The sequence below is a fragment of the Daucus carota genome, chromosome 1 (assembly GCF_001625215.2).
Source record: "Daucus carota subsp. sativus chromosome 1, DH1 v3.0, whole genome shotgun sequence".
Taxonomy (NCBI): Eukaryota; Viridiplantae; Streptophyta; class Magnoliopsida; order Apiales; family Apiaceae; genus Daucus; species Daucus carota.
In genome coordinates this window covers 33542387-33552647 of record NC_030381.2, presented here as the reverse complement: position 1 = coordinate 33552647, position 10261 = coordinate 33542387, and the positions used below count along the sequence as shown (strand labels likewise).

At 36.4% G+C, this 10261-nt stretch overlaps 1 protein-coding gene across 1 annotated transcript; it reads right to left on the bottom strand.

Moving 5' to 3' along the window:
- Positions 1–238: 238 nt before the first annotated feature.
- Positions 239–6829, bottom strand: LOC108196549 (glycine-rich cell wall structural protein). The gene is made up of 2 exons (XM_017363885.2): positions 6190–6829; positions 239–585 (listed from the first exon to the last, which is right to left on the bottom strand). Exons 1-2 carry the CDS (start codon positions 6596–6598, stop codon positions 416–418), a joined length of 579 nt encoding a protein of 192 aa, XP_017219374.1. The 5' UTR covers positions 6599–6829; the 3' UTR covers positions 239–415.
- Positions 6830–10261: the final 3432 nt, after the last annotated feature.

Below are 10261 nucleotides of genomic sequence, written 5' to 3'. Positions count from 1 at the left end.
TCAAACTGATAACTAGGAATTGAAGTATAACTTATCCAAAATGCATTAATGATCAGTTGAACTGAATATTCAGTGACCAAATAACTCATTTTCTATGTAATTCTAGCTAATTACTACATAGAAAATTGACGTGGTAGCTGTGTGCTGAACTAATTACTTCGTACTTGAATGATTTAAGAGATGCATACTAAGAATACCTTAATCTTATTCAAATTAGAAAAGAGAAACACTAATCAACTTAAAAACAAAACCATCATCATATTTCAAGCCACAAAGAGTAGTGTATACACTACTCTTCACATGCTTACACATGCATGTAAACTGAACAAAGTTGCTACAAATATTTGAAAATGCACCATATTTTACTCCAACACTACAGTACTATAATGTATAACAGCAAGATACAATATTAGGTTTAAGCTCCGCCACCAACAGCTCCACCATAACCTCCCCCTGCACCTCCACCAGCTCCACCTCCAACACCGCCACCAGCACCTCCTCCCACGCCTCCACCAACACCGGAACCTCCTCCGATCCCTCCACCAACACCGGAACCTCCTCCGATCCCTCCACCCACACCGGTACCTCCTCCAACTAAAGACTTCCATGAATTCATGGAGGTGAAGACATGATCACATACACAAGCTACATTATCAAGACTAGATCGAACAAGATATTGCAGAATGAAGAACAAGCTTAGAGAGAATTGTATAGAGAGAAGGAAATGTTTACAGAGTATGTAAAGTAACTTGAACCTAAAGCTACTCACTACGTACATATATATACATCATGACTAGTGGTGGTAACTGAATCTGTTACAGCTGGTAAGGGAGTGTTTGGCTGAATGGAATAAGCAGCTTCTGTTTTGTTGGTTGACTAGTGCTAGCATGATGACTATATATAGTCTCATTAGCCCCCCTACGATCAAACATAGATTGATCGTTTTCTTCTTCTTCAATTTCTGTAATCACTGCTTTTCCTTTGTTCTTGTATAGGACCTTACTCCCCCCATCAACAGACAATGCAGAAGCTGTGATAGTGAATGTAAGTCCCATCTGTGACAAGCAAAACCAATGTGGAACTTTTCCAAGTCCCTTAGTAAGGACATCAGCAACATTTTCTCGTGAAGTGATCTGAATCACACTGACTATACCATGTGCAATTTTCTCTCGAATAAAGTGAGCATCTAACTCGATGTGTTTAGTTCGAGCATGATAAACTGGATTTGCAGTGAGATCAACCGCAGCCTTGCTATCACAAAATAAGGTTGTAGGACCATTTACAGGTACTGTTAGTTCACCTAAGAGTTGCTTAAGCCACATGACTTCACAAGAGGCATCCGCTAGTGCACGATACTCTGCTTCAGCAGAACTACGAGAAGTTAAACTTTGCTTTTTAGCTCGCCAAGAAATGGTTGCTGAACCCAGTAAAAAACAATATCCACCAACTGACCTCCTGTCAATCACATCTCCAGCCCAGTCACTGTCACTATATCCCTTAAATTCCAAAGTATTCTGAGATGGGAAAAACAAACCATGTGTCTTAGTATGTTTGAGATAGCGTAGAACACGTCTGGCTGCTTCCATGTGAGCAGTGCGTGGTGCTTGAAGAAACTGAGATAGGGACTGTACTGAAAAAGAAATGTCTGGTCGTGAAGAAGTGAGATATAACAGCTTTCCAACCCAAGCTCGATACTGAGAAGGATTGTCAATGAGTTCTCCAGAATCAATATTATCAAACAACTTGACATGTGGAGCAACAGGAACAGACAAAGGCTTGCAATCTGTCATGGATGCTGATGCTAACAAATCAGTAATGAATTTCTGTTGATTCATAAAAATTCCTTTATCTGAACGATGAAACTCGATGCCTAAGTAATATTTAATAGGACCAAGATCTTTAATACTAAACTCAGCATCTAGTAGTTGCTTCAGTGTAGTGATAGTGGGCATATCATTCCCAGCAAGCAGGATATCATCAACATATACAACAACAGCCACAAACACAGAACCTTTTGTATAGGTAAACAGTGAATAATCAAGCAAGGACTGAGTATAACCTGCTTTGATTAGAGACACATTGAGTTTAGCAAACCATTCCCTGGAGGCCTGCTTCAACCCGTAGATAGATTTGTTTAGTCGACAAACCAGATGAGACTGTGATGGATGAAAAGCATAACCCAAAGGTGGCTTCATATATACTTCTTCAGTCAAATCACCATGTAGAAACGCATTATTTACGTCTAACTGTTCTACATGCCAACCCTTAGCTGCAGCAACTGCTAATAAAGTACGAACTGTTACTAGCTTTACAACAGGCGCATACGTCTCATGATAGTCAATACCAGGTGTCTGAGTGTACCCCTTTGCAACTAACCGGGCCTTTAATCGTTCAACCTCCCCATTTGGATGATATTTCACCTTGAAAACCCATTTGCAATCTATAGTACGTTTACCCTTTGGTAGAGGTACCAGAGACCAAGTATTAGTGGCTTCCAAGGCTGCCAGTTCCTTTTGCATAGCTTGGATCCATTGTGGATCTTTTACTGCCTGATGATAGTAAGAAGGCTCAAAAACAGCATTTGAAAATGCCACATATGTTTGAGTATCAGGATCATATGTATGATTATACGTATGGAGACTGAGAGGATCTGCATCCATATGAGAATCAACAACATTAGCTGGAAAGTCAGTTGTCAACATAGAATGACTGGCACCAGAATTTGTAATAGCATTTTTTGCATGAACCTGATAGTCATTCCACCATGAAGGTCGTTTTTGTGACCTGGTAGACTGTCTGATTTCAGGGACAATATTTTGCTCAGTTATCTCTGGGATAGTTGGAGAAATGACAGCATGCTGATCTGTGGATAATGGTATGCTATCTGTGGAACTTGGTGAACTAATGGGAGAGTTAACAGGAGAGTTAACAAAAGAAGACATATCAGACTCTGGAAATGATGGAACAGTTGGTGAAGCAGACTGATGAAGCCAATTAAGAAATGTGTATGAATTGGCAGAAGTAGTCTGAAGAGAATTAGCACCACCATTGTTTTGAATATGAGTTGTATGAGTCTGAGAAATAGATGTCTTGAGATGATAAGGAAAGATGTGTTCATAAAATTTCACATGTCTACTCACAAATATGGAATGATTATCCAATCTGAGTAATTTGTATCCTTTCTCCAAGTATGGATATCCAATGAAGATGCACTGAATAGCTCGTGGATCTAACTTGTCTGAAGAATGAGTAGAAGAATAACAGAGGCAACCAAATGCCCTGACATTCAAATAATCTGGGACAGTCTTGTATAGGACCTGAAAAGGACTCTTATTACCAAGTACTGGTGTTGGCAGTATGTTGACAAGATAAGTGGCTGTGAGAAGACATTCTCCCCAATACTTATGGGGAAGTCCAGCTTGGAATCTCAGAGCTCTGGTGAGTTCTAATAAATGCTTGTGCTTACGCTCTACTCTGGCATTCTGTTGAGGAGTGTAAGTACAAGATTTTTGATGTTGAATACCATGTTTGAGAAGAAAAGTACTAAAAGTACTGTTTAAAAATTCACTGCCATGGTCTGTTCTCACAATTTTCACAGAGGTATTAAATTGTTTCTGAACAAAAGCATAAAATGCCTGAAATTTGGCAAATACATGCTGTTTACTAACAAGGAGAAATGTCCAGGTAGCCCTACTGCAGTCATCAACTATAGTAAGAAAATAAGAACAACCTTGTGTGGTGGAAATATGATATGGACCCCAAACATCCATATGAATTAGATCAAAAATTGCAGTAGCATGAGAATTACTATGTTTAGGAAAAGACAGCATAGATTGTTTAGAGAAAGGACAGATAGGACAGTCACTATTACAATCTTGCAGGATACCAACACAAGTAATATGTCTAAGAACAGAATTAGGTGCATGACCTAATCTAAGATGCCAAAGCTTGGAATCAGCAGTGGTAGAAGTACTAGAAACTGCAGTAGAACAAACAGCATGATGAGGAATCACAGGAACACAAGTGGAAGTAGCAACTTGGGCAGTTGATTGTGTGAGATAATACAATCCTCCCCTTTCAACACCAGTTGCCAGAATCACTTGGTTCTGGTCCTGAAAATGACACTGAGATGTAGTAAATTGTACTGAACAATTACTATCTTGAGTCAATTTACTAATGGAGAGTAAATTGCAATTAAAAGTAGGCACAAAAAGCACATTTCTCAAACTGAGTTGTGAGGTTAAAACCACAGTGCCTATTTGATTGACAAGAATGAGTTGTTTGTTTGGTAAAACAATTTGGAAAGGCTGATTTATAGAACACAAATTTGTCATGAGGGATTTATCACAGCACATGTGATTAGATGCTCCAGTATCTATAATCCAAAGAGATCCTAAAGTAGCAGATGCAGAAGATAGCATAGAATAAGAGTAAACCAGACCTGCCATTGCTATATGATCTTCAGGTGTGGTCCCATAAGATTTGTTGCCTTTCATCAAATTCATAATCTGAGACATCTGCTGCTGAAGACTTTCCAGTGTAGTCTGATCTTGAGTGGGAGTGCCAGATGTACCAGATGCACCAATCACAGTAGCTGATACTTGATTTGCCTGAGGTAGAGGCCTGAAACCCTGTTGCTTGCCTCTGCCCCTTCCCTTTGGAGGATATCCAATTAGTTTGTAGCAATTCTCCTTGAGGTGACCTTCTTTGTGACAGTATGTACATTTCATCTGTTTCTTCACAGAGGAATCAGGCTGATTGTTAGGAGTCTTGAAATTGCTTGTTTTGGCATTAGCAGCTGCCAAAAAAGAAGTTGAAGCAGTGAGGCCTTGTCTTTGTTTTTCTTCCTGCTTAATCAGAGAATAGGCTTGTGGTAGAGTAGGAAGAGGATTCATCATCAAGATTTGCCCTCTAGCTGCAGAATAACTGTCATGCAGTCCCATGAGAAATAGAAGCAGTCTCTTCCTTTGTTCTCTGTCATCTTGAACCCTATGTGACTCACAGTGACAATTAGGAATAGTACAGACAAAAAGAGGTTCCAGAACAGTGTACTCATCCCACATGTTTTTCATCTTGTGGTAATACAACTCCACAGACTTATCTCCTTGCTCTAAAGTGTGCAAATCTTTCAAGACCTGATAAACCCTATGGCCATTAACACTTGAGAACTGCTCATGCAACTCATCCCAAACCTCTTTGGCTGATTGCACATAATCCATTCCATCACTAATTTCGTCAGAAATTGTGTTAAGAATCCAACTGATTAACATATCATTCACTCTCTCCCATTGAGATCTCAACGGAGAATCAAGATCAGGTACTGGAAATGTACCAGTAAGTATTCCTAGCTTATTCTTTGCAGACAAAGCAATAGTGAGAGATCGACGCCACGGTCCATAATTCTCAGCACCAGTTAACTTCTTTGATATGAGAATTAAGCCAGGATGATCTACATTTTGTAGATAAAGAGGATGTGTATTCTTTGAAATAATACCATCAGTATTGTCATGATCATGAAACTCAATATTCTCTTCATTAGCATTAGAAGTGCCAATATTTGCAACTACATTAGCATATGAATTACGAACCATGATTTCAAGACAATTGATGATACTTCAAGCAACAATTACTAAATCTAGTAACTCTGTTTTCGATCTACAGAAAACAACTCCAAATTGTAGCAAATCAAGAACTGAAAGTAAAATAGCAGATCAATCTTCACAAGAACTGTAAGTAGAATCTATTCCAGAAGAGAATCTTACTGTAAATGCAAGAATCAAGAACTGTACGGACAATTGAAGAACAAACCCTAGAAATGAGTAAGCTCGCAATCGTGAATTTATCACCAGGAATCTTCGTGCTCTGATACCATAAAGACTTCCATGAATTCATGGAGGTGAAGACATGATCACATACACAAGCTACATTATCAAGACTAGATCGAACAAGATATTGCAGAATGAAGAACAAGCTTAGAGAGAATTGTATAGAGAGAAGGAAATGTTTACAGAGTATGTAAAGTAACTTGAACCTAAAGCTACTCACTACGTACATATATATACATCATGACTAGTGGTGGTAACTGAATCTGTTACAGCTGGTAAGGGAGTGTTTGGCTGAATGGAATAAGCAGCTTCTGTTTTGTTGGTTGACTAGTGCTAGCATGATGACTATATATAGTCTCATTACCAACACCGGAACCTCCACCGATACCTCCTAAACCACCAGCCCCGCCATCCAAGCCACCAATACCACCACCTAAACCACCTGCACCACCACCTACGCCACCCAAACCTCCTACACCACCTCCTACTCCACCTAAGCAGCCTACACCACCTCCCACTCCACCTAAGCCACCAACACCACCTATTCCCCCAACGCCACCGCCAAGTCCACCGATACCACCCGCTGCACCAGCACCAGCTATGCCACCAACACCACCATAAGCAATGAAATTCTTTTCATCCTCCAAACCAGAACCACCAGGCCTCTTGCTGGAAACACCAACGACATTCTCGCTTGGTACATTACGTGCATTCGTTGCATGCACAAGCATTACAACTAGTGCAACTACTGTTATATTCCACCTCACTGCCATTTCGAATAAGCAATTAAGTATAGTACTGTAATCTACAGAAGCTGGAATCTGAGTGTTGAGCAAACGCTAAAGGTGGTGTGCTATTTATGGAGGAACTGAAGGAAAGGAAACAGTTGTGGCATTAAGGGCTGCATTAATGTCAGATCTGAGCGTCGCGGGAATTGCATGGCAACTGGCTGTCAGCAATGGCTCCGTGTCAGAGAGTTAGGTGACTCCCAGGGATAGTTATATTCTTCAGCTTCAACCAAATTAAATGTAGTCTACGATGTGCATTGTATATATCTTAATTAAGAATTAAAAAAATAAAGCTGCTTACTTTCATAACTCATTTTTTTCGATTTTCTTTCTTTGAATTTAGGTAACGTACGTGTGCTTATGAATATAGAGATGTGGTCCAATCTGTATCTCGCCGTGCACAACTCCGTATTGGAGCTGAATATGCTCACGAAGTAGCGTGGGCTTGCATAAATGCTGAAACGAATCAAGAGGCCAACACTTATCGAATAAAAATTCAAAAATTGCATCCTCTATGTTGCGAAACAAAAAAATCATAATAATCCCGGGGCTTCTTTTTTTAAGCTCGCAATTTCCTTGAGGAAGAATCATATATACAATTCGAAACATAAAATATTTTTTGAGTAATGCTACGTCATTCTGTGTAAGAATTCTGTAGGAGTTTATGTGCACGTAGCATTACTCATATTTTTTAGGTGTTCGTCCATATTAGAAAGATGGGTATATCATATATGTTGATGTATAGTCTAGAAAATAAAAGAAAGATTATAAAGAGGAATTGGTGCAGTGTAATTTCTGACTAGAACTGAATAGAACAGTGAGGCATTGACACATGATAGATATATGTCAGGGAGCTTTATGAAAGAGTACAAACAACTGGGCTTATCAACCTCAAATTTGATGGATGAAAAGGGAGTAGCAGAGCTGCTGTACTAGGTAAATAATTGCACCCTTCCTTACTCAAGAAAGAAACTGCTGCCTGCAACACGCAGTACTGGGTTTATAAGCAGCTCAAACCGTAAAAAGTAGCAGAGCACCCTGAAGAGGAATATTAGCAGTCCAAGTGTCAATTATTGTCGGTCAACGAATCCTCGGTTCAAATATTGAACCATTATTTGGTTAAATATATGTGAGCAGGTTGTTTTAGGTTTATTATATCCATGAATTTTGAAATTTTTATAAAATATAGAATCATAATATTCTTTCAAAATATTTATTTTTAAATAAAAATTTAAATATTAAATATTTTCCAGAAGAAAAATTTTAAAAATTGTCAAAATATGTGCCAAAAGTAACGTTAAGACTAACATGAGGGTTTAGTGTTTCGTATATTTGATGCTGGAATCATATCCGATTTCAAATTCATATCTACTATGTACTCCCTGCTCCCTCAGTTCGGTGTTCACCGTTTGCACGGATAAAGTATAATTTCATGATATAGTACTTAAAATTTTTGTTTTTTAAATAAAAATTTAAACATCAAATTTTTAATCATGCAAAATTTTTTAAGAAAAAAATATTATGAAATTATGCTTAAAAAAAGTCTTGAAAAGCGCGTTAAAAAGTAAGGTGTACAATTGAATGGGACTGAGAGATTAATATATTAGTGTACATTTAGTGTAGTATTTCTATATATTTAATATAGATATGATGATGAAATTTAATTAAAATATAATTTTTTTATATATTATTTTATAGAAAATATATTAAATTTTTATATTTATATAAAATTATGTACACAATGAACTTATATATATATATATATATATATATATATATATATATATATATTATGTAAATATATATATTTTTACATGAAAATATATTTATTTGATTAAGAATATAGTTATATTGTGTTACAATTTTTGAAGGTAATTGCATATCACACCTCCTAACTATCATTCAAAAATAAATGATTTTGTACCACAATTTTGAATAATTCAAATCGCACCCTATTAGTTTAACCGCGAAAACAGCTTGCAGTGCTCTTTCCGTTAAATATGCATAAATTCGTGCCGTTAATGTTAAAAATTGAAGGTCGACTCAACAGTATAGTAAAATAAGTGATCACTTACAGTCCCCACGTATAGATGAACTCCGAAATTTTAAACCTCTTATATATATAAGTATATATACTCAACATTTTTATATAATTATAAAAGTTTATATAATTTGAAAGAAAAATATAAAAGATATTGAAAAAAATATATATAATTGTTGAAAAATTATTTTATGTGTATAATAAAGGGGTTTAAAAAATTCGATATTATTGTATTTACGGGGCTCTAAGTGATCGCTTATTTTACTTTACCGCTGAGTCGACCCTCGATTTTAACATTAACGACACAAACTTAAATATATTTTAACAGAAGGGTGCAAACTATTTACACGGATTAAATTAATAATATGTAATTTAAATTATTCAAAGTTGTGGTACAAAATCGTTTTTTGAATGATAGTTACCGATACCTCCGATATTTATATTGACACTGCAGAGTGGAGTAATATTTACAACTACCATCTGAACAACCGGGTACCACCGCACCGTCTTCGCACTTATCCAAACGCATTTACTTCTACGTGTAGTTTCGTGGTATCCATGCACTGAATTATAGGAACCCACTTTTGTCCGGTTGATAGAAATGCTGTGTGATTACGAGGTTTATAACCTGCGTTTACTTGTACAGTTGTCCCTAACGTAATTGAAATCAACAAAAGAATTTAAAAAAATCGGCAAATGTTGTCTCAGCAATAATCCAATAAAAACACGAGTTGAACATAAATTGAACGCCAACCAAGTGTAGAACAAGAAGCAATATATACTCGTCTGATATTAATTTTACCCTATAGATGTTTCTAAAAGAATTTTATCCTGCAGATGGACCGAAATGTCAAAAATTCCTCACTAATGTTATTACTCCCTCTTTCCTCTTTTACATGGTTTTTGAGAAAAAAAAATTTGTTCCAAAATATTTGTCTCATTTCTTTTTTTAAGCAATTTTTTGAATGTTTTTCCAAAAGAATACCTTTTGAATACAAATTTTCATGCTTGACTACCACACATATACGCATAAATCAATTTAATACAATGCATTTATTATGGGTAGACAAGAAAATCAAATACTCAACTAATTTTTTTCACAAGACACGTAATTTTTTCAAAAGTGACATGTAAAGGGGATTGAGTGAGTATATTATTTCAACGAGTTTAGATACAATGGTTGATTTAATTGGAATTGTAGGAGCAACTCCGATCATGAAAGCTAAGAAGTAATTAAGTTGGCATATTAGAATAAAAAATATAATCAATATCTTGATTCCACCATCTACACCTTTGTTTATAATTTTAATCAACCTCCTATGAAAGACTGTATTTGTCGAACCTATACAGCCCTATAAGAAATCTTTAAAAATATTACACATCATTTAATATCCTATTAAAGTGATATATTCTATTTATAACAATCTAAATATTAATAACATACTATTTTAAAACTATAGTCAACCGATATAGCCAATACCATCGAAGCACAACGTCGGCTTACAGGTTTAACAAATTTTAAATGATATCTTACCAATCCAATATACGCAAGAATTATAGCCAATTTCATCAGAGATCTCTAGCGAGCGTAGCCCATTCCAAGGGAA

Bases quoted from the DNA above. Each gene is read 5' to 3' on its own strand.
- LOC108196549 (XM_017363885.2), bottom strand. From the start codon at position 6,598: ATGGCAGTGAGGTGGAATATAACAGTAGTTGCACTAGTTGTAATGCTT. The intron at 586-6,189 runs GTAATGAGACTA...TAGTTGGAGGAG, and splicing joins CGGTGGAGGTTCCGGTGTTG to GTACCGGTGTGGGTGGAGGG.